Genomic DNA, 25,024 nt, shown 5'->3' on the forward strand with positions numbered 1-25,024 from the left:
CAATAGGAACTCCCCCATCCCGGCTGCTGAGGGGCGGTACCGGCCCGCGCTCGCGCTCCGCCTCCGCCCGGTGCAGTGCCGGTCACGTGGTGTCAGGGTGGCTGCCCCCCGGCCGAGCCGGCCAGCGGCGAGCCGCGCTGATGGAGGCGGGAGCTGCCGCCGAGACGGAGCCGCTGCTGCCCCCGCGGAGCTGGCGGGCGGCGGGGGGCGGTGAGTGCGTGGCGGAGGCGGCCTGAGCACCGCGCCGCACCGGCTCAGCGCGGATTGCTTCTGCCGTCCCGGGGGCTTCCTAGAGTGCTGGCGTCTCGCGTCCGGCTTGGGTCGACCTGTGTCCCTCTATGAGGAGGAGCGGGGCGGTGCGGCTGCTGTTGGCTCTTAGCCCCGCAGCGTGCAGCGAGTCATTCTTTCTTTCTTTCTTTCTAACTTTGCAGCCGCCGGAGCTGCTGAGGACCTCCGCGTCGACCAGGCCGTTGTTTTTATCGAAGACGCGATACAAGTAAGTCCAACCGGGCTGCGTGACACGCTGCTGTCACCTGGCGCTGCCGTGCTCCGCAAAGCCAGCTCAGAACCCCAAATCCCTGCGGTACATCAGCTCCAGTGCGCTTCTGCCCAGAAGAAATGTGTTGTTTTTTTTTCCAATGACATTGTGTTGAAATAGCGCCTTCTCTTCCCGTTTGCCCAGCGGGCGCTGACTGTGCTGCTTTGTGGGTGGATGTGCCCCTTTTTTTTTTTTTTTTTTTTTTTTAAGCTAGCATCTGGGCAAACCCTGTGATTTGCCTCAAAACATGGTTACAAAGCTTCAGAGCTGGCAAACTTTGAGATTGGTTTCAATGGAGAAGCTGGAACTGTTTGCTTGAGCAGAACTGATGATGCGTGGAAGTCTCTGTTCCCCTAGTGTAGGGGTGTAAGTCGAAGCTTATTTTCACAGTTGTGTGCATCATACGGCTTTTTAGAGGGATAAAGCAAAAGATCCGTGAATGGAAGGAGTGCTGGAGAGGTGAACCAAGTGTATGGGCTCTTTGGCAAGCAGGTGGAACTGTGAGTTACTCCAGCTGCTGTTACATGTAACGAGGGCAGTGCTGCCACATTGGTTATCCAATAATGGAGCGATCCTTAGGTTGAGAAAACCTCAGTAGAATCTTTCCCGTTGCACCCACATAGGCTGTAGTCAAGGCATAGTCATTGGTGACATATAATAATAACTCATGCAGTAATTTCTTTATCTTCTTGTGAAATTGGGTTTGTCTCAAGCCTTGAGCCTTGTTGATGAGGGCGTGGTTTATTTTTGTAACCTTATTTTTCTCTGTGATGCAGACCACATGTAATGGTTCAATGATCCTTTTATTTGCTTTCTCCCTACAGTATCGATCTATAAATCATCGTGTGGACTCTAAATCCCTGTGGCTGTATCGCTGGTATTATTCAAGAATTTGCCAGTGGTGAGAACTTGTTATTCTTTGTGCTTTTTGGGTCAGGAATAAGTCTTAAAAATTATTATTTCTTCTTCTTTTTTTTAAGAATACTTAAATAATTGTCCTGTTATTCTTTAGAACACACTGTAGGAAGTAAGCAATGTACATATAGATGAGATAGGAGTGGAAAGCAGCAAGGTGTACAAAAGTGTGGTGAAGAAGGGGATGAGCTCTTTAGCAGGGTCTGTTGTGATAGGACAAGGGGAAATGGTTATGAACTACAAGGGGGGAGGTTTAGGCTGAATGTAAGGAAGTAGTTTTTTACAATAAAGGCAGTGCAGCACTGGCACACAGGTTGCTCAGAGAGGTGGTTGATGCACCATCCCTGGAGATGCTCAGATTCGGGCAGAACGGGGCTCTGAGCACCCTCACCTATCTGTAGGTGTCCCTGTCCATTGCAGGGGAGTTGGACCAGATGGCTCTGAGGGTTTTTTCCAACTCATATCATTTTATGAAGTATATGGCTCTCTGGAACAGCCATAGGACTACTGCATGATAGATTATTGGTACGATGCCCAGCAGTGTGTGTTAATTTTCCAAATATCAATTTCTAACCTTATTAAATACTAGCAGGATTGTTTGTTGTCGTTAGCTTCAAAACCACCCCACCTAAGGCTATGTGAATGCCAGCGGTTGCTGTTGTAATGCATTGTTGTTACTACAGCCTTACTGCAGTTCATGTAAAGCGTGCTATTCAAGTGCTGTATTACGAGTGCTTTCATTTCTACCCGAGCAGGATTTTGAGCTTGACCATTACCATAATCCTGGCTCTGGCTTTCATTGAAACACCGTCCTCGCTTACTGTCACATCAGATGTGCGATACCGCCTTCCTGCGTGGGATCCTCCGTGCGGCCTGACCGAAAGCATTGAGCTGCTGTGCTTCCTGGTCTTCATGATTGATGTGTCTGTGAAGGTGAGCAGCGCTTCCACCTGGCTCTGAATGAATGGCTTTGGCTTGGCTGCTAGTTTGAGGCTGTAGAAGTTGGGCTTTGTAATAAACAGAGCTGTTCTTCGGGTCCTTGTTTCTGAATGACTTCACTAAATGAACTTCTTGCCACGCGTGGCCTGCGTGCAGCTCTCAGTTCCATTGATGTCAGTTAAAGACTTGTAGAAAAATTCTGTCATCGGTGCACTTTTAGATTTCAGGGAGCTCTTTATGAAGAGCACAAATGTAAAACCAGAAATACTTGAAAAGCAATTGGTGCTGACTTCATATAGGTGCTGGAATTTGTTTTAAGTTGTTGTGCTGCTTTTTTTTTTTTCCTCCCCCAGAGTTACTTAATTGGATGGGAAGAATTTTGGAAAAATAAATGGCTGATGGCTTATATCCTGACGTTAATTATTTCCCTTACTGATTGGGTTGTGTCGCTGAGCTTTTTCTGCACAGAGGTAAGAAGTGCTTGCTGCTTTCTGCAGAGACTGTGTAATGTGTCTGGGCAGTGAGGCAGGAGGAAGAAGCTGCAGAGGGATGCACAGCGGGTGCTGTGTGATGCCTTGGAGAGCTAAGGGAGGGGGTGAGATGGGTCACATTGGATTAAATTTATTGTTACTTGCTTGCAGTCAGCATTAAGAAAATGCTAATATGGTAAAAATACTGAGATGTGAACAGCTTAATTGCTTTAGGGTGTGTAAGGAATATCAGAGCAGTTGCCTCTAGGCCTTGTCAGAGGCAGAAATTGCTGTGTAATAAGCAGACTAATATGTTAAAAAAAGCTGAAGACTGAAACCAAACCCTAATTTCAAGATGTGTGTCTATTTTTATTGAAAGCAGCTTGTTATTGATTCACTTCTTGAAATGGATCTTGGCAAAAAATGCAGAAATGCAATCACTTGACCTATTTGTCATGTTTACCCAGCAGTAAAGTTAGGTTTCTTTAAAAATGCAAGTTGAAATTTCAATAGCCTCACTAGACCATTAATTATAAACAGTTTTTCTTTTAAAAGGAGGTCTATAAAGTTTCCTTTAGGCCTTTTTTGACTTTGATGGGACAGACTTAGCTTCTGAGAACAGCCTTTTGCACTGATTTGCACTGATTTTTATTTTTTTTGTTCAAGCTTGTCTATATATTTAGATCTGTTTTAACAAACACACGTTTCAGACTAGGACCACTAATACCTCATGGGAGCTCAGCATCTGATCCACTGTTTTGTTTTGCAGACTGTAAGAATAAGAAGAATTCTTCGTCCTTTCTTTCTCCTTCAGAATTCTTCGATGATGAAGAAAACATTAAAAAGTATCAACAGCACGTTGCCTGAAATGGCAAGGTAGGTAGCAGCACAGAAAGCATCCCTTCACAGCAAGTCTGTAGTTACCCTTTGCATCCTGGAGTGTGAGGCCTCAGTAGCTTTCTGGAAATGGTCGCTGAGATCAAGTAGTGATGGATGGGAAGCTGTAGTAACTCTGTGGCTCCTGTATTCTGTAAGAATTCTCCAGAATGCTTCTGATGTGACAAGGAAGATTTTTTTGATGCTGATTGAGTGGTTTTCTTTCTTTTTTGTTTCCCATTTCTAATTCTGTTGAATACAGCTCTTTTGTAAGGGAAGAGCTGAGTCATCAGCTGGGCAAAGGGCTATGCCATGTTACTGTAACGTTGCCTCCCAGGGAGGTATGGGTAGGGCACAAAGGTGTCCCTCTCCCATGAATACCACACAGTACTTTGTGTTCTTTTTAGGATGCTTTACTTCAGGCTTTTCATTTCCAAATGGTTTTAGAAAAACATGCTAGAATCTCTTAGACCTTAGAACTGCCTAAGCTCATGCTAAGAAGTTCTGAAGAGGTGTGATTCCTATGAATCAAAGCATGGATGGTGTTCCGTTAGCTCCATGTAGTTTCTTAAAAAATACCCTTGGCTATTTTTGTATCTCTAGCAAAGGACATTAAGGATGATGTTGATATTAATGCACATGATGTGTTCTTTCCAATAGTGTTGTTCTACTACTCGCTGTTCATCTGTCTCTCTTTACCATGTTTGCCATGCTGCTGTTTGCTCGAACAAAGGTAACCAGCTGTATTGGTGTGTAGATCTCACTGCTTTTCTGCTTACTGGTGTAGCTGCATGTCTGATTTTCTAATCAAACTGGTGAAACTTGTTTCCCTGGGAGAGACCCACTGGGATGAGTTTGAAGTCTATATAGAGAGATGTAAGTTGCACAGAAGACTTTTTATGGTCCCACACCTTCTTGGTGCCGATGCTTTTCTCACAAGTGAGAAGTTTAAAGGCTGCTAATAGAGCAACTTCTTACAATTCTCCAGTCGATCCTTTGCGTTACTTTTCTGCTTTAGTTGAAACCACCTGTGCTGTTCTGTGTCCACAGCTCCTAATCCCGGTGCTTTTTGTTTCTATTATCTCACATCTCTTTTTTTCTTTTCTTTCCTTATCTAGCTTTTTGTTAAGTTTACTGCAATGTTAAGCTATCTGCAGTACTGGTATCCCTGGCCTTGCCTTGGTAGGTTTTTGCCTGCATTTTTCTGATGTTTTGGCTTCTGATTTTTGTGGCTTCCTTTTTATTTTTGTTTTGTTTCTCTTCTCACTTCCCGAAAGCTTATTTGAAATGTGATTAAAGTCACTTTTGTGTTCAAGTGCTTTTGGGGTGTCCTTTCTCCTAAGCTTCCTGTATCTTTATGTATCCTTCTTTGTACTGCACTCCTTTCCTTTTATAAGGCCTTCCACAGCCTTGTTTGTATGATCACTAAGACTTGTTATGTACTTTTTGCAGTAATCTTAGTTTTTTCCTTAATCTTTACTGAGCCTTCATTCCTCCTGCAGTTTGTTCTTGAGCTTCTGGTCTTTCTTACGATCAGCAAATTCCTTGAATTCCTGTTACAGAATTTCTGGAATTAGAAGTAGAGCTCTATTTTCCCCTTTTCTTAGTTGAATCCAGTATCTCTGTATTATATTTCCATGTCACGTATAATTTCAGTTGTAATCTTTCCCAGCAGATGGGAATACATTTTATATACCTGCACCAGACACTTCAAAATACACTTAAGTAAAAAAGTAACAAATTACAGAGAGCTATTTATTTTTCCTTTTTAGATTCTCTGACCTGATACCCATACAAACTAATTGTAGCTAACCAGGCAGCGTGCTCAAAGGATGCATTAGTAATAAAATTCTTGCCTCTAGATTTGCACAGTGCCTTGGATATATGCCCTAGAGGTGCAGTTTTCCATTCTTCTCAGCAGATTTAATGGCTGTTTATTCTGTAGTGTGTGATTCATGTTCGTACTGTTTGCACTCTGCATCTTTTGTAGCTGTCTCTACTTGAACTTGGGAAAAAAACAAGTGGGTACAACATTGTGTAGCTAGAATAAAAAGTAAGCTGCTCCAATTTTCTGCTTGATTTTTATGTGAATTTGGATTGAATATGGGAACAGTCTGTGATATGTTTTATTTAGGTCGTGTTTAGAGTTGTTCTTGCTCTGGTACCCTTAATGTCTCTCGTTTGGCTTTTTCTATCAATCAAGGGTAGCTTTAGATCCCCATGCTGTCTGCTCATGTCTTTATGGTCCCTGCTGCGTTTGAGGTGATGGATGGAACTTTTGTTTGGAGCCACCTGTCTCTCTCAGCTTGCTGTTTTTCCTTATGTTTTTTGTTGACTGTGAATAAGTGGTTGCACTGTATTCCTGCAGGACCACTACGTTGTCCTAGTTTTTATGCTTGTCCTGTGTTTTCCATGTGGCAGATCTAATTGTGTGCATAAGGAATGGATTATTGACTAAAACTATCTCTGTATGTATCATTTTCTTGGTGAGTTGGTCTTAGTGATTCTAAGTGCTTCTCTGATAACAGTGAGCGTTTTTCACTAGGATGGTCAACAGGATAAGGAATGGGTGGGTTACTTTCGGAATTTGCCGGATTCCCTGACATCACTGCTGGTCCTGCTGACTACAGCAAATAACCCTGATGGTGAGCACTCAGCTTCAGAAATAACTCTTGTCTCTATGAATCAATGAAAGGTGAAGTATTGTCAGACTGCTGTAATTGTTCTTGCAGCTGAAAGCTCTTAGAAAGGTTCTGCAAAGATGATTTGTGCATGAAGTTGCTTAGGATTTTTTTGTATTTCCTTGCTTTAATTTCTATACACAGCTCTGAAGTAGAGCTGTATGAGAGCTTTTGCCAATTGCCCAAAATTGACAAAGATCTCCTTTATTTTTTTTATCCTCTTAAATATTAAATTAATAATATATATTTTTAAATTAAATCTGTTGCAGTAATGATTCCTGCTTATTCTAAGAACCGAGCATATTCCATCTTCTTCATACTCTTCACTGTATTAGGTAAGTCACTGCTTGTCTTCATTAACTTAAATGGAGTGTAGCTTTGACATTCATGCATGCCAGCTAGAAAGGGGTTTATTTTTCTCAGAGAGCTTCATTGCGAAGTTTTCCTTTTTGGCTTTTTAAAAAATCATTATTTCTTGACCATGTTCTGTCTTGCAAGATAAGTTTCACAAAAAGCACTTATTAAATAGTTCAGGTTTTTTGTAACTTACCATTAGAGAACAGATACACAGCTGCATGTACTATGTTAAACTTTATTTTTAGAGGAGAAATTCAAGAAGACGGTCTTTTGAATTCTTTTGAATTCTTACATGTGATTTGCTGTATGCACTGAAACTTCTTTGCAGTGCTCGTGTGATACACTGACTTTTTTTCCATCTTAGGAGGGAAAGTTTTGTGAAGTCTGTGAATCTTATTTTTTTGTCTTTTGAAAACTAATAGCTACCTCTCATTTGGAACGTGATTGAAATGTCTCTTGGTTACTGTCAAAGCTAATTCTTTTTCTTGGTTGGTGTGAGAGAAGTTTGAGTATTGTGTTGTATACTGTACAATGTAAAAATGTTTAGATTGAAATAGTTGTTGGCCTAGAATCAGAGAAATGCGACGCGTCTTTGAGAAACAAGCATCTATCTCAATAATTCTGGTCACTTTTTTTCTTCAAAAGGTAACTTATTTCTGATGAACCTACTCACAGCAATAATCTACAACCAGTTTCGCGGGTACCTTCTGGTGAGTAAAACTTTGCCGACGTCTGTCTTCTACCGTAACCTTACGGCTGTGAAATCCTGGGTGTTTATGGATCTAACTGTGTATCAAAGTATGCCAATCCTATAGTAAGTACAGTTTTAAGGTGAGAAAGGTTCATAAAACTGATGTATGTATTTTTATCCATGTGTGCTGTTGTAGCTTGATGCCTTTTGGGTGAGAAAAATCACGTTTATGTATGCTCATCAAATGTGCAACTGTGACTAGCATATGAGAAAAACAAAAGTGAGAACAAAAACTATGAACAAGGACTGCTATACTTTTTTAATAGCTGTTGTTGCAAAGCCCAGCATTTAATTTCTCAGAGTAGCACAGCATGAGAAGCCTTCACTAAAAAGAACTTGCTGATCCTGGTGTCTATAAGAGAAGTAAAAGCTGACAAAGTAAGTGTAGTTGATTCCACAAATTGTGGAAGGAACTTGAAAGTTGTGGTGGTGATGAAACTGAGCATTACAAGTTCTTTCTCCTTCATTGACAAGCTGTGTAGTGTGTTCTGTTGTATTAGGTGCACCAGTTGTTTAGTCTCCAGGTAGGAATGCTCTGCATTTCCTTGGTAGGAAACGGATGTAAGTTCTTTTGATTTCTTGTTGAGATAGAATAGTTTAGCAGTAGGAGAGCAGTGAGCTGAGGCAAGCGTATTTTAAAAAGAAGGAAGAGCATAAGTACAATGCAAGTTCATCTTTGCTACTTCCAGTAAATGACTGGGTAGGGGCTGTGCTACACAAACGTATCACAGAATTGTAGGGGTTGGAAGGGACCTCTAGAGATCATCGAGACCAAACCCCCCTGCCAAAGCAGGTTCCCTACCCCAGGTCGCACAGGTAGGCGTCCAGGCGAGACTTGAATATCTCCAGAGAAGGAGACTCCACAACCTCCCTGGGCAGCCTGTTCCAGTGCTCCGTAACCTCACCATGAAGAAGTTCTTATGCACATTCGTGCGAAACTTCCTGTGCTGCAGCTGATGTCTGTTTCCCCTCGTCCTGTCTCCACGTACCACTGAGAAGAGACTGGCCAAACGTAGTTTGTCTGACAGCTGAACTGCTGGGCTGTAGGTTAAGGTTGTGCTTTGGTGTGTGTTTTTGTTTTGTGTATCAGTGTGGTGATGGCTTCTCTAGCTTAGAATAACAGCATTTTCCTATTGTGTAAGTAAACTGTGTTTGTTTGAAGTCTAGAGCCTTGTCTGCTTGGTTTCTTCCTTCCTTTGAACAGAGTTCTTGTAAGGAGTGAGAGCTAGGAAGTCTCTTCTCCAATCGTAAGACTGTGGGAGTGCCAGAGGATCAGTGTGTTATCTGAGCTGGGTTTTCCTGTTGGTCTGCAAGTCCTTTTAGTAGGACTGGACTCACTGATTTCAACCTTTGATCCTTTAACAATTCCCCTTAAACTGTGGGAGTGTCTGTCTGGTATCTTAACAGTGAAATCTAGTAGCTGATGATGAGGACTTTGGCAGGAAGGGAAAGAAAGCAGTGTTTTGACTTCTTGGAAACAGATTGAGTTAGATAGACAAGGCCTTCTCTGAAGCTTGCAGTTGGCTTTGCCTAAGGACTAGGTGAATAGTCTACAGATCTCATTTGTGTCATCTGTTTTATGTATCATACCATTTATCCTTGTTCATCGCAGGGGAGTTGGACTAGGTGATCTCTGAAGATCCCTTCCAACTCGGATGATTCCACGATCTGGTTGAATTTCCCATAGACCGGTGTTAAGCAGACTGCCTCCTATTTTCTTAACGTGTGTTGTCTTTCTTGTGCAGAAATCCGTTCAGTCCTCCCTCTTCAGAAGACGGCTGGGAATCCGGGCTGCGTTTGAAGTGCTTTCTTCCCTAAAAGACACTCCTGCTAATGCACAACAGTGAGTGGTGGATATTGAGGCAGTAGTGCAGCCGGCACAAAAGACCAAATTTTCAGCCCTCGTTTCGGTGTATGCAGGAAACTGATAGGGCCATGGCTTGAGCTGGTGAAGATGTATGGCTGGCCCAGGGTTCACTGGCAAATTGTTGGCACCTGTGCTGCCTGTGCAACCAGAAGGGGAGGGCCCAGGGTGGAGCCATCCTGGGCTCATGTAAGGGCCAGCTGCTGAAGGGGGAGCATCTCTTGGGCCCCTTGACTGCTCCCTGAGAGGGGGTGCTGTGTAGCCAGAGATCCCCTTCACCAGCTGGATGAGTTCCATTCGTTGTACATTATTGTTGGCCTACCTTTGAATGTTTTACTTCATATCACCAAGAATCTGTCAGAAGTAAGTTTGTTTCTTCAGAAACAGAACACTATATGAATTGAAGATCTTTCCTTGAAAAACAACAGCTTTGCTTATTTTTTTATTCTATTCTTCAAGTGGGTTTTTATAGTGAGTTGTCTGGGACTTGTATGGGATATTTTCTTTTCATTGCTGCTTCTAATTTTATTTGCTTTAAAAGAAGAAAACAAAGCCAGAACCATTGATTATCTCGTGGCAAGATGTCTCTTTCAGGACCCATCTTCTAAGCTCATCTTCTTTTGGATAGGTCATATGTTAGTGCGGGAGCCTTGCTTCAAGTGCTGCAGAAAGTTGAAATGGATTCTCGCAGCAAGCAAGCAATCATGATGGTAAGAGCTGGATGTTCTTAATCCTTGGAGACTGTCAAACCCTCTTGCTGGGACAGCTGTGGAAACTGATTTTTTTTTTTTTAATCACAGCGCTGATTAGGAGCAGCAGTCTTCAGCACAGCTGTTTGTGTCCTGCTTTCTTTAAGAGTGTGAGCTGAGTCCAGATCAGTGTCTGCTTATGTGCTGGTCTTTGCATAGTAACAGCTTTTGTTCCAATGATTCCAAACTAAGACTGCCACTCCTGTGGTTGATTTGAAGAGGAAGGCATTCACTGATAGGTGGTGTAGGTGAAGACTTTGTTTTGCAGAACCAAAATTCTGATTTGCTTTGGTTTATCTCTGAAAACAAAATCTCTCTCACTGTGGTCTGGAGCTGCTACCTACAGCTTGGTGTATCTTTACCATTTGAACATGGGGGGGGGTGTATGTAACTGTATTGCTTCCTCTAAGTTCTGATACTTGTGTCAGGCTTCAGGGAGAATTGTTTTGCGTATTTAAAGCCTTAATGTTGCCGTTTGCACTGCAGTTTTTAGATAGAGCAATTAGCTCAACGGGAGATACAGGATGCAAAAGTTACAGGTATGGTATCAGAAAAACTGTTCCAAAAATATTATTACTTTTTAAGAACCAAATTGCAGCAGGTCTTGGAGATAAATGTTAGGAACTAATGCCAAGAGAAGGGGACAACGTAGAGCTGATGGTAACGGTGTGCCAGCAGTTGGCTGGCTCCAGTGTGAAGATACACATGTTGCTTTCTGTCGTTGTCTGGGATAGGGGCTGTGTAAACAGAGTTGCCTGAAAATAGCACTCTGCTCTGTGATTATGTCAGGCTGTGCTGTTAGTTAAGTACACAAATCCAGTCTGAGAGCGGTGGTACTTCTTGAAGGTGCACCTAATGCAGATGTTGATCTGGCTTTCTCTTTCATGTGAAGTCACTCAAAATATGCTCCTGTGACCAGCTGTCAGCTGCCCAGTTCCAGTGGCTCTTTGAAGAGCTAGACAAGGATGCCATTAAACAAGTACGTATCTACCTCATCATTATTTAGAGAGTGCCGTAAGTTAGCATGGTTTTGAACAGTTCTGTATTTATGTGGAACTAAGATCTTTCCCTCTCCTTGAGGGAGACGAATGTTGGGAGTGGTGGAAGGAATATATGCAATTAATAGCCTGGTTAATTTACCTGCTTGAGGCATTGGAGAGGTTGGACTTTTCCCTTTATTATCTTGTATTGTGCCGTGATCACCAACACTTTTGCTTTTTGGTGATAATGGCTTGAAAACAGCTTCCTATTTAAATGTAGTTAAAATGGGCTTGAAAAGTTTTGTTTTGCAAAGGTATGTTTCTTAAATTTGAAACTGGGCTATTTTTCCCTGCACTGTTATTAAAATACTTGTGTTGCCTCTCAGTGTAATTGTTGTGTTCTTTTCAGCATCCTCCCAGTCCAGAGTACCGATCCCATTTCATGAGGAAAATGCAGTTTGCCTTTGGCCATCCCTACTTTGGCTACTTGGGAAATGTTGTTGCCCTTGCAAACATTGTTTCTATCTGTGTACGTAAGAAAGAAAAACAATTTTTTTCTTGTTGCAAAATTCAGCAGTAAAGCAGTGGGTTCATGAAAGATTCATTGTTATTTAAGGTGGTTTTGGTGTTGGATGCAGATAAGCAGCCTTCTGAAAGAGATGACTTCTTCTTAGGGGTAAGACGCAACAGTATTTCTGTGGATATTGCTGTTCCTTTAATGTGGTTAATTCTAATCTTTATTATCATTTGTGTGGTCTGAAGACTATCAACTGCTTCTTCATCATATACTATCTGGTGGAAATGTTGTTGAAAATCTTGGCAATGGGCTTGAAAAGATACTTATCATACCCAAGCAATAGGTTTGATGGACTTCTAACTACAATTTTGCTGGTAAGCTTGTTTTGTTTTGTTGTTAACTTCTGTATTCCTGCATTTGTTGGTTAGGGTGATACTGAGCTGCAAGATCTAGCAGGATGCCAGTAGGATTACTCCTAGTTGAACACTGATGTGCTGAGTTGAACAGTTTGAGCCAGTGTTGTGTTTTGCAGTGGCATGAGTGCTTTGGAACGTTACTTTGAATGTCCCTTTCCTGAAGAAATTGCTGGAGAAGTTGAGCTCTCTTGCAGGCAGCCTTTTTAATGTTATTTGGAAGCATTCTGCTCACAAGGATGTCTGTAATGTAGTTAAGCATCCTTATTGAATAAAAAAGTGGCAGGATATTAATTCTGTTTGGTAAAAACCCTGAAACCTAACTTACACAATGTAATTCACTCAGTATCTTTTTATGCGTCACTTTAGGACTAATTTGGATGAATTGTCAAATACAGCAATACCAGAGTATATAAGTAGAGTCATTAGTGGCTTAAAGCTATTGAAAATGTTTTCTGTTGAGAAAGGTAAGTAATATTTAAGCCTCAAAATTACCAAGTTTAAAAAGATTTTTTTTACACTTTTCCTCTTCCTCTGTCTGAAGGTTTTGGAGATTGCAACTTTTGCTGAGTATGGATTTCCTCATCCTGGTTGGTAAGTAATCTCCTTGACCATTACACTGTCTTGGATATCTGGGTTGGATCAGGGGAGTATACGTGCACGTTATTGCACACGTGTGGTGTTCTGCTGTAATTATCAGCCCAGTGCATAACTTACCAAACTTAGTACAAGTTTTCCCTGTTGTAGTCACTAAACTTCATGTTGCAAAATTTAGTAGAGAAATTGCCATGGAACTGTTCATCTGTACTGGAACAGAAAGCACAGGTCTCTTGACTTTTTTTTGTATATATATATATTTTAAGTTGAAATGGTTCTTGGATAATTATCTTAATCTTTTTTCATCATTAAAAGCATGGGAGTGATTGTTTCCATTTTTAAAATACATGTACAGCCATATCAGAAGAGAAAAGCAAAGAACTTCTGGAGGACTTCGTAAATCTTACTTTCAAGGGTGATTCTTGAATATAGACAGCTGTTTGCACTCCAACAGTATCTTGAAGCACCAGTTATTTTGTCCATCACTGCAAACAGATTACAGCCCAGAAGATTCCAGATGGCACTAACATCATGTTCTGTGATCCATCCTTTAATCACAATTGCAGTTACATCTGCAGATCAAGTAACATCTTAAAGACAAGACTGAGATTTTTTACTGTTATTCTAGAATGTCTTCTGTGTGCTGCTGTCTTAGATGATTTTAAAGCTAGACTTGAATGTTTGTGATGCAAATTGTGATCTAGCATCTGTTACCAAGGAGTAGTTTTGTCATTGCTATCTTTCCTTCCCCCATCACCTGCCCACACTTGCAGCAAGGAGTGCCCAGCATGCCTGTGTAAAAGTCAGCTAATGCTCGAGCTGAGATTTGAAGCGTGTGGATATTGTCTATGGAATACATACATGAGAAAGAATGTTGACTGGGCAATCTGTCAGCTTTATGCTTTCTTTGAAGACTAATTTCAGCCAGGGCTGAATAACTTCATTAGTGTCTTTCTGTGGTGGGCTGTTTCTCTGATGTGTTATTTCTTTCCTAGGAGACCAGAGTTTGTGGGCCTGCTATCCCTGTGGGATATGGTGCGGCTGGTGAACATGTTCATTGTGTTCAGGTTCCTGCGGATCATTCCTAATATGAAGGTTGTTTATTTATTCCTCCACATTTCTGATATCTTTGGTGATCAAATTATAAATTTTGTGAAAGCCTCTCCCAGTACTGTGCACTAGCTTTTCTTTCTGTCTCACCTGAATGGGAGTGTAATTCCTCAGTCTGCACTCTAACTGTCCAGACAATTGCACAGCACCTCGCAAACTCTTTAGCTGATTTTCTCTACTGACGTGGTGGGGAAGTCCTGTTGATGTTGCTGTAGCTGATGCTGACATTATAAAATGTGTAGAGAAACGCATCCAGAAATTCTTGCACAGTTTGTGTTGGGCTTCAGCCTCAGCTAGTGACTTGATATGAAGTCCTTGGGGAACTTTGTACTCGGGAGCTGGTAGGCTCTCACTGGGTGCTTCTGGGCGTTTTGATCCTGCAGAGGCTTGTTTAGGAGTTCCTCTCCTCACTTTCCAGTTATGAGTAGTTACACCAGAGCACCCATGATCTGAAATCACTTCGACAGTTATAATCCTGCACTTAGATTTGCTTGAAAGCTATGTCTGAATTCCCATCAGGAGTGGGACTTGGCTTTATTAAACTAAAATACTAAGTATCTACCTGATGTGATCAGAGGTCATGGCATGGGTGGGAATTGTAGACTAGAAATGCTTCCACGTCAATCTCTCTGGAGCTGTGGGACACTTAAACTTTTTTCCTCCATATTCTGGTCTTATACCTAGCCCTTTAGGTCACCGTGTCTGAGCATACCTAAAATTTAGCTTGATATCTGCTTATGAAAAGGAGTATGGCTCTGTTCTTAAATCATGCAGTTATCACTGTACGAAAGATTGTCTGCATTCAGACAGATCTCAGTTTTCCTTCTAGTAAAAATAATTTTATGCAGAGTGGTAGCATGATAAATGTAATATGTATAAAATTCTGCTTTGTTTCAGTTCATGTCTTTGGTTGTTACTACGTTGCTGGACCTGGTAAAAAACTTGAGAGCCTTTGCAGGAATCCTGGTGGTAAGCCATGATGCAGAAGTGTTAAACACATTCTCTTTATTATGCTGATATCTGTAAGAAAGACAGTGAGGAAGTAAACCAGGGCCTTTGGATGTCAATTTCTGTGACTTCTAACACTTCACTGAAATCAGGCAGTTCTTCAGTATTGTAATGAGCTGCTGTTTTGTTCTGGCCTGCACAAAGTGTGCCTCGACTTCAGCTATCAGTGTGTCTTAGGAGCACACTTAAAAGGTTATTTAAGACTTTCCTGAAGTACTTGTCTCAGGTTGGATATTACAGTTTTGAAAAAATCACCTGTTTTCTAGAAGCAGCCTGGTTTTCCTTACCCTGATCTGCTTATCTTAAAATTAGATAGCGTAACAACTTTAAAATCATTTTGAGTTGGGAAGATCTTGAGATATTGTGTGTTTGGACATTGGACTTTCAGAAATCCCCTGCTGTCATGCTGAAGGAGTGTTTGATGTGCGTAATGTATGATTAAAGGATGTGTCACAGCACATGATGTTGATGGCTGCATTTCCTAACTCCTGAGTTTCTGGATTTGCAACTGTCTTCCTGGCAGAGCAAATGAGTGTGTGGGGCATTATTTTTATAGTATTTTAGTTTTATTTTGTTAAGATACTTAAATTTGAGGTAATGGTTAAAGACCAAAGATATGCTGTATGTTAGGCATTGTCTAAAGTATTTTTTGTATATCAAAATTAAAACTGGCTTGTCAGTCAGTTTATCCAAAAATATTTGCTATTATCATTGCTAATCTTGGTTTTTATCTTCAGTTGTGTCCTGTCTGATGTTGCAATTTGAAATAATGTTGTCTTGTGCAAGGATAAATTGGTAGCAGTTTTGTTCTGCTATGCAAGTCATATATCCTGTTGGGACCTATGCATAAAACTGAGAAATGCTTCAGGAGTGTGCCAACTGAGACGTTAGCTTTTATAGTTTGTTTTTAATAGTTTGTTTTTTTTTTTTTTTCCCCCCCCCAGTATTTAAAGGGAGATTAAAAAAGGGTGTTGACTCTTTACAAGGGTAGATAGAGGCAGGACAAGGGGAACTGGTTTTAAGTTGAAGGAGGGAAGATTTAGGTTGGATGTCAGGGGAAACTTCTTTACCAAGAGAGTGGTGAGGTGCTGGAACAGGCAACACAAAGAGGTGGTGGATGCCCCGTCCCTGGAGGTGTTCAAGGCCAGGTTGGATGTGGCCCTGGGCAGCCTGGTCTAGTTTTAGATGTGGAGGTTGGAGGCCCTGCCTGTGGCAGGGGGGTTGGAGATGATGATCCTTGAGGTCCCTTCCAACCCAAACCATTCTATGTTTCTATGACAGGTAAAAGTACATTTCAAGAGCTGAGTTGCCAAATGTCAGAGCCCTGGGGAGTAGCACTCTTTGGGTGAGCTCCGTTGTGCTTTACTGTAGGATCCCAAAGCTGTGCTGCTACTGCCATGGCTGTACATGGGCTTAGTGTTCTGCTGGAAGATCCTTTGATTCCTGACAGTCATAATTACAATGGCAGGAGCTTGTAGTTATAGAGTCAAGTTCTTCTTTATCAGTTATGCCTTAGCATTTCAGTCTGGTGTCCCTACTCATGTCTGTAAGACTTAATGCTTATGAAGTGGTTCTTATCCACTGCAAGATGTCCATCATGCCAGGAGTGTGAACTGTCGTTTTTCACTAATCGTGAGGCAATTGTGCCATAGCATTTGCCACTTCCATTAATTTAAATTGCTTTTACTTGAGGCACTAGGAGCTTCTGTCGTGTTGACATCTGAGTACATTATCAGCTGATGCTAAAGGTTTTAACAAATTTTCTCCTGGAACTTGTGCTGGTGAAGTAATATAGCTCATTAGCTAATTTCTCAGATGATACACCTGCTTAAATAAAATATCTTTATCAAAGAATAGTCAACTGTATTTCAAGGCCATATGCCCCATCTTCTGGTAGGCTGTGGAATGGCAGCTTCAACTTAACTCCAGTAATGTCTAAAAAGAGCAGTGCAGTCTTCCTTCTCTTTGTGGACTTCTCCACTTTGTTTTCCATCAAAACACAGAGATGTACTAAAGACACCTCAGTCTGTAAACTCATCTTGTCTTAAGCTGTTGTAAAACAAAGGACTTCTTACTTACATTTAACTGAAAGTTAAATGGGATTTTAAAAAGTAAGAGCAACAATTATTTATGTGTGTGTGTATATATATTTATATGTTTATATATATACACCTATTAAAAAGTATAGGTATTAAGAAGTATTTTCATTTGAGAAGTTCCAGGCATTTTTCTTGACCACTGCCCTTTACCTGTGATACTAAGGTGAATTCTGTATTAATTGCACTGTTTTCTTATTTAGTGGCAGAAATGTTCAAAACTAATGCCTAAATGTATTCCTTCCAGGTGGTTTTCTATGCATTTGCTATAACTGGCATAATGCTGTTTAAAGGTGCTGTGGTTCCTATGGGAAATGTCAGGTAATATTACTATTCAAAGTAGTACTCAATAGTTTTCGAGTGCATCTGTAACACTGTGACTCTAAGTTTTTATTTTATTCTTGTGTTTGAAGCTGCCTTTGCATTGATCACACAGACTTTTTTCATTTGTTACTCTGTCAGTTTTTTCTTACTGTATTGGAATTGCAGAAAGCTCACCTGTAGCTCAAAATTTTTAACCCGCTGTAGCTTTAATACTTAATTTAACGATTTCCTCTGTTTTCTGCCCAAATGAGATACTTAAATTTCTACAAGGTACTCACAGGAATCTTGTTTTTAAGGGATAGTATGTAGATAGCAATGCTCAAATCAGACTATCATTCTCTTACAGTCTTGTTAATACAACGTATAACAATGGCACTCTGCAGTGTGGCACCTATGAGCAGCTGGAATATTGGCCAAACAACTTTGATGACTTTGCTGTGAGTCTGTCTTAGCTCTCCTTCCCTCTCTGCCTGATGCTGCCCTTCATTTTCTGAGACTTTGAAGTATGTGATGCATATGTGATGCATTCACTCAGCTTCTCTTTTCCTCATTCTCTTCAGGCAGCGTTAGTGACTCTCTGGGATGTGATGGTAGTGAACAACTGGCAAGTCTTCTTGGAAGCATTTTCGAGATACTCAAGTCCGTAAGTAGCAGTAATAAAACTGATACAGTGCTGTATCAGTTTGGCTTGTAAACAAACGAGAATTGCACAGATAGCACAGTTCCTATAATCTTATAAAGAGAGGTGCTTCTTACTTTTCTTTTGGGTAATTCCAGGTTTGTAGGAAAAACTACTAACTATGTAACTCAATGACTTGCTGCTGCAAAAGCTATGGTCACGTTTAGAAGGTGTTCTAAACTGGTTTGATAGTTCTCTTGTTCCAAAAAAACGTGAATTATAAACAGGTTTGCAACATACATTCGCTGGGTGGCTCTCACTGTAGAGTCAATTGTGCAGAAGAGATGTAAGTGAATCACAGTAACTTATTTTAGATTGCTTTTGTATTTACTCTGTGGGTAAATAACTTTTGGTAGGCTTAGAATCTTGGGCATATCTTTCATTTGTATTGCACTGTTTTATGGGAATTTTGAGTTAGCAGGATAGCCTCTGAGTTGGTCACTTGCTGCAGTGATCCTTGGCTGGTCACGTTTCAGTGCAGTAACCTGGGAGTTTTGCTGTTTGATTTCTGTGGAGTCCTGGTTTCATCCACATATCAAATATTGCAGTTTGAATCAAGCAGAAGGAAGCGGTTCTTCACCCAGCATGTGGTTAAGATGGAGCATTTTTCTACAAGCTGTTAGGTGTCTTAAGAGTTAATTGTGGTCTGGTGATGACAGGAGAAGTCACAAGAGAAATCCATTGGGATCTGAAGTGAACAGAATCCACCTCTAGCTCAAGAAATTTCTAAAGTGCAAGTGGTTGGAGATGAAGAGCACTTAAGGGATAGCCTTGTAGGTATTTTGCTGTGTTTTTGCAATTGTTCCATTTGCTGCTGCTGTTGGCCACTAAAAGGATACCATCCTAGGTAGATCTTTCTGTGATCCATAACATCCTTTCCTAGTCTTTTTTTTTTTCCTGTCCTTTTGTGGTTTGTTTAGGTATGTTAAGTTGAGGAACAAAATCTGTTTGGCTAGCTGAATGAAAAGTCAAGATTGTTGTTAGATCCAGATCCAGATCTTCTTTTACATTATTAGTATAATCTTTGAAGGAAAAATGTGACTTCATGTCTGTCTTTGGTCACTTTCAGGCAGGCTGAGTTTATTTGCTGCATACTTTATCATAGACCCACAGACTCATTTGTTTCCTTTAATCTGATCTGCAGGTGGGCAAAGATTTATTTTGTAGCCTGGTGGTTGATCTCCTCTGTCATATGGGTTAATCTCTTCATAGCTTTACTTCTAGAGGTAAGAAGGAGTATTATTTGATGTTAAGTCCTGATAAAAGGTTATGATTTGTATGGGAAATGAAAAGAGCCCAGAAAACCTTCTGGGAAATGCAGTTTGGTTTTGTGTGTCTACTTGCTCTTTTTCCCCATCCTTTTTTCCCCAGATGTTCAGGAAGCATTTTCTTTTCCCCAGACAATTGTGCATTTCTTTATTTTGAAACTTTGTCACAAGAGTGACCGGCATTTTGTTGGATGTGAATGTTTATCTATTACAGCTTATTCACTATAAAGATGTGTTATGGTGTCCGTTTTTTCCATTGCTTTTGTCTTCCAGAACTTTATTCACAAGTGGGACCGTCGCTGTCATCGAGAGTCTCTCTCAGATATTGAATACCAGAGGACAGTTGAACTAATGTTCAGGTGAATTAAATTGGGCTTGCTGATTGATTTAGAATATTCTGTTTATCTCTTAGTGCTTGTTGCAAGAGGGTACAAGACTTCTCTTAATTTCCTTCCTTAGAAGTAAACTGTCATCTTTTACCTTGGTGAATCTCAGTACGTGCTTTAGTTGGGCTTGTTTTAAGCTGAGTCGTGAGCCTAACCTTTATATGCTTTCTGCCAAGATTGTGGTGGGAGAAGAGGTATTGGAAGTAGGGGGAGCTGTGCTGAGGGGGAGAAGAAAATGGACGATGAGGAAACAAGAATGATGCACGTTCTTGGCTTATTATGAAACTGTGGGTGGTGAGTTGATACTTGATGATCATGAACACGTAGAACTTCTGGTGCACATTGGATATTCAATAGTAGCGTTGGGAACATGTTCTCATTTGGGAGCTTTTTCAGGAAAACAAACTTACTGACCTTCAGTTGTATTGTACTGTGCGCAGGAAATTGTTTCCCTGCTCCTTATGGGAAAACAGCTGCTGGTTTCCATGACACATCTGTAAAGGATGGATCACTGGCAAGTAGATGCATCTTTAGGGAGCATCAACTTATTGCAATTTTAATTCCACTTTTCAAGAATGAAACGAGCACGTGTTCTTGCAGTGTGGACATTGAGATGCAACAACTGCTGAGAAGTTCCCTTTGTTGTCCCTAACAACCCATGCTTTCTCTTTGTAGAGATGTTTTGGAAGAACCGACAGAGGAAGAGCTGATGGAAAAGCTGCACCAACATCCACACCTGCAGTTATGTAGGTGACTGGTGGGAAGGATGGACTTATTTAGACCTCTGTTTTTTGAGGTTGTCAGCTGGAAGAAATAGAATGGATTTTCTGTGAGGTGCTGTTGGGAGAGGCTTGCAAGGCAATATGTAAGGCTTTGCTTGGCAATTCTCTGCTGAAAGAATGTTTTTAATTGTTCATATTTGAATCCTTGCTATTCCGACTTGATTTTAAGTTGCAATTTTAGAGGAGTATTGCAGCTATTATTTTTATAAACTGTTGGTATCAGAAAGTTTTATTTTCTTTTTTAAGAAGGGAAAGCGTGTTAAAAGGACAGTGCACTTTAAAATATGAACTTTGTAACCACTAAGCCTACTATTTTGAAAAGCACAAGAAGATGGAGCTGCCTTTCCTAGCAGGGGAGCGTGGAGAGGGCTGCACCCTGCAGTTGGTGAATGGATTAGGCAGGGCCAAAACAAAATCCTTCATTTTTCTGTAGGGAGATTGAAACACTATTCTCACTGAAACATGTCACCAGCCTGTCTTACTAAATTTACAGGAGTTAATCATTCCAGAACACAATTAATTTCAACTGTGGTTGAACTTAATCACGTGGAGTGCCTACTTCACACCTCTTCCACTTGATCGAGGGTTTGTGCTGGTTGCACCATGCTGGTTGCCTTGAGAGCAATAGTAAGTGTGAATGGAAAAATTACACTTATGGTTTTCAGTGTGATAAGGCTGAGCTTACCTTTAGGGTAAATGTTTTCATGTTGCCTTTTAGTGAATTCTTCCTTTAACTCTGTCTTCTAAATCCTGTTTTACACTGTATCGTGTTCCATAAAAAAGCTGAGGGGAATGAACTTTGGCCAGATGTAGCATCGTGATCACTGTGAGTCTCCTTTTTAAAGGGAGTGAAAAAAGGCTGAGTGGGATAATCAAAGTGCATAGCAGTTCAGACTTTCTTCTGAGTGTTGGCTGGCTTTTTGGCCACTTGCTGTTTTTCTGAGTAATTTGTCCTGTGTAAGTACCTTTAAAGTTGGGAATTAACAGTAAGTTATGTTTATGTGCTTCTCATTACTCCTTAGTATTTCTCTAAAAATGGTGCTTAAGTTTGATTCTTTGTCACGTAGCTAGTAAATCGCAGTCACAAATAGACTCATTCCCAACTTAAATTTTTATATGTGAAAATGAAACTGCTTTGAGGCACTGAATTTTCTCTGAGTCACTTGTCACTAAAATAGACAGTGATTCTCTGCACCTGGTAAGGGCCTGGGGAAGGTAAATGGCTCTAGAATGTCTACAAACTTAGGAGTTATTTGGTACTTTTTAGATAACAAGACATTATAGAAAGTGCCAAGTAGTCATCCTATTTACTTTTTCCTCTTCTTGTTTTGTTGTCAGTTTTTTTTTTTTTCTAGTTTCCTCTCCCTAATAATACAGGAAAGAACCTGGGACAATGGTGCAACAAGCTCAGAAGTGTATTTTTGCATTATTGCACTATTTAAAAGTTATTTGGCAGCTCTTGTCTTTATCAGTAATTTTCCTTGTGCTTTAGACAAAGTACATGTCTTGTTTGCATATTTATATGACAAGTCTCAGCTGAGCTCTATGCCACACAGCAATTTTTCTTTATTTCTGTAATTCTCCACCTTAAGCCAGTTGTCTTTTTCACTCTTGTCTCCATTCCTTAATAATCCAATGAGTAACTTGATTGCACAGGTTTCGGGGGCATTACCACGCTATTCTATCGTAAACTTGGAACACATTATAGCGAGTAGATAAAAGGCACCAGCACACTTCTGTATTTGATTTTGGTTTTGTCAGGATGATTTCTGCTTTTTCGAGCTTGATTTAATCACAAACACCAATTTATTGGCACTATTAATGGAGTTATATTCTACTGACCTTTTTTTACTCAATCATCTTTTTCATTTTGGACTTTTCTGAATACTTGCGGAAGCCACTTTGCCTGGCCAGAAAGTTGGTGACCATTTTCTACTGGCTTGCAAGCTTCAATTCTGTTTTGTTTTATTTGTTCTTAAGATTTTTCTTTGTCCGTTACATTCCGCCATAATCTACCAAAGCAACATGAATTGGTGTGAATTATCATCACCAGTGCCTCTGCAATGCAGTCTTCACATCTGCACAAGGGTGAAGAAGGCTCTCTGAAGGGAATAGTCTTAGTCTTGTTCATGTTTCACAGTTGTGTAATGGATGGGAAGTTTAATTAGAAGTTAATATTAAATCTAATGGCAGTTGTACTGAAAGATGTAAGTGACCACAAGTCTTGCATAATAACTGTATAAATCATGACAATTAATGCAACTGGGTGAAGTTTGAGGTTTGTATTATTAAAAAGGTTTATTCTTAAAATATGAAAGTAATTGAGCTGTTAAAATGATTCCTGTGGTTTGTTTTCTTTCCGTGTCCCATAGCTACAGAATTCTTTGATTCTAAGGGCATGTTAGCATCATCTGTCGGTACTTATGCTTAACTTCTAAGGTGAATAGTTCCTTGGAATTAAGTTAGGATGTTGGGCAGCATGGTTTTCCATTTTCATTTTAGCCTTTGGTGCATCTGCAAACTGGGTTTTCCTTCCTTGTTCTCCCTGAGAGGGTCAGCACAATATATGTTCTCATAGCACTTCGCAGAACTGTTTGAGTTGCAAGGGACCCTTGAAGGCCATCTGGTCCAACTACCCTGCCGTGGACAGGGACACCTACACTAAGTCAGGTGCTCAGTGTCCCATCCAACCTGACCTCAAATGCCTCCATGGATGGGGCATCCACCACCTCTCTGAGCAACCTCTACTGGTGCCTTATCATAAAAAAACCTGTTTCCTTATATCCAACCTAAATCTCCCATCTTTTAGTTTGATACCATTTTGCCTTGTCCTATCACTGTTGACATGTCTGTCCCTTTCTTCAGCTGGGACGGATCTCACACAAAGTATGTCAGAGTCCATAATGTTACTTTGAAACAGGCTATGTTTTTTTAAGAACAGGACAAAATCAATTCTGGGACAAGCTAAAGTCCTCTTGAGTTTGCTACTGTCTCTGGCAGTTGCTTTAGTGGAGCATGTAGGAAACAAAGTAAACAGCAGGTGACCTTGCCTTGTTAATCAGGCGCAGATTTTTGCTAGTTGCCCAGGGAGGCTTTAATCAGCAACATGTTGGCTAATTGGAGATTCCTCAGGTGTTTTGTATTCCTCACCTGCTATGAGTTTGTACTATTTAAAGACATAAGGGTGATGGGAGAGAGAAGAGAGAATTCAAATGTTCTCTGTTTCAGTAGAATCACAGAAACAACAATTGGTTTCAATAGTATGTTTATGTATGAAGAAATTTCAAAAGCTGCAGATGGGGCAGCCAGTGTAACCAGTAACTGGGCAGAAGCTGCAGGTGAAAGAAGAAATACTCTCTTGGATTCCAAGGAATTATGTGAGTAGACTACACAAGGCTTGCTTTCTTGACCTCTCTATGTTGCGCTGGTGGGGACTATCAATTAGTAAACTGTGAAATGTATCATAAATCTTGTTTTCACCTGTCTGCGTACCACAAGAAGTAGTATGTATCTTAGAGTGTATGTAGTGTTACTGTGACTTCTGCTATTGCTTAATGTTCTTTTAGTCAGATGAAGTCATTCTAGCTTTCCATCTGTCTTGGCTTTTTATTGAAAAGGAAATAAATATAGGTGTCTGCGTGTGCTCTTTATGTAGGCGTGTTGATGACTTCTGCTTTCCCTAGAGTTTTCTTTAAATAACAGGCCTTCTGCCCGAGGGGAGATCAAATGGTTTGGACTTAATCTGCAATCTTTTAAACGTTTGGAGACATTTATTATGTGAACTTTGAGTAGAAATAATTTGGAGTGGGGGAGGGAAGAGACTTGGTTTCAGTTTCAGCTCTAAGCACTGCATGGAACGTTTCCAAATGACCTTGATAACCTAGAGGAAATAGCCAAAATTGTGGGTGGAAAATGTAATAAGGCAAACTATTACAGTTTAAAAAAATACAGCATGGGAGAGTAAGTGATATTAGAGGACAAATCTTAGAGGTATCTGAAAGATTAAATGAAAAGTACTTTGCTGTAACTTGCTTTGGAATTCTGGTATTGGACCCCACATTTTAAAATAACCAAGTTAGGAGAGGCATTTGTTACAGGATAGTAACAGAGGTCATAAGGGATTTGGGAACTGTGTTGGGAAGACTTTAAAGGAGGTGATTTGTTCAGGCAAACAAGAAATGGGCAGATGTATTTGCCGCTTAAAAAGCTATGAATGATTTGAGAGAGGTGATCTGTTTCTGTTGTGTAATCTCTTTGCACTGATGGTAGGACAAATCATAGCTCAGATTTCGTTAGAAAGAGTTTATGGCTGTGAGGAGCTGCTGCTGACTGTGGGCATGGAATCTGGGAGATCACAGATTCCCTTTGCTTGAGGCCCTCTTAGGAAAGCCCCTGAGGAAGCCCTCTGCTCCAGCTTTGTCTGTATGTTTGTGAACCTGCCCCTGATGGTGCTGCATCTGCTGGTCCCTGAGATCCCATCCCACCCACCTCTCTCTGATTTCACTGGAAAGGATTCCCATGGCTGTAACAAACTCAGCTTTTGTTGTTATAGTGTGTGCTTTTGGATCTAGCTAATGGCTTACAAATGTGTACAATAAAGAAAATTTTTACAGGAAGGGATATTGAAAAATATCCACCCTCAGCCTCCTTTAGTCAATCAGGGAGGTGAAATTTAGTCGTGTGTCCTACATCTCTGATAATCAGTCTGATTTCCCCTAGGTGCC

General features: G+C 40.7%; 1 protein-coding gene across 2 annotated transcripts; it reads left to right on the top strand.

Moving 5' to 3' along the window:
- Window positions 1–60: 60 nt before the first annotated feature.
- TPCN2 (two pore segment channel 2) lies at window positions 61–22,635 on the top strand. 2 transcript variants are annotated; one of them, XM_085224498.1, is made up of 25 exons: window positions 61–210; window positions 432–496; window positions 1,363–1,439; window positions 2,209–2,386; window positions 2,746–2,862; window positions 3,632–3,738; window positions 4,399–4,471; window positions 6,284–6,383; window positions 6,689–6,754; window positions 7,422–7,486; window positions 9,273–9,370; window positions 10,020–10,101; window positions 11,033–11,119; window positions 11,530–11,649; window positions 11,737–11,796; window positions 11,883–12,011; window positions 12,595–12,644; window positions 13,643–13,742; window positions 14,655–14,726; window positions 17,109–17,182; window positions 17,532–17,622; window positions 17,746–17,828; window positions 19,009–19,090; window positions 19,406–19,491; window positions 20,194–22,635. In XM_085224498.1, exons 1-25 carry the CDS (start codon window positions 141–143, stop codon window positions 20,270–20,272), a joined length of 2,211 nt encoding a protein of 736 aa, XP_085080624.1. In that variant the 5' UTR covers window positions 61–140; the 3' UTR covers window positions 20,273–22,635. The 2 variants fall into 2 exon arrangements, with proteins under 2 accessions (XP_085080624.1, XP_085080625.1); XM_085224499.1 differs by lacking the exon at window positions 19,009–19,090.
- Window positions 22,636–25,024: the final 2,389 nt, after the last annotated feature.

The sequence above is a fragment of the Meleagris gallopavo genome, chromosome 5 (assembly GCF_905368555.1).
Source record: "Meleagris gallopavo chromosome 5, MGAL_WU_HG_1.1, whole genome shotgun sequence".
Taxonomy (NCBI): Eukaryota; Metazoa; Chordata; class Aves; order Galliformes; family Phasianidae; genus Meleagris; species Meleagris gallopavo.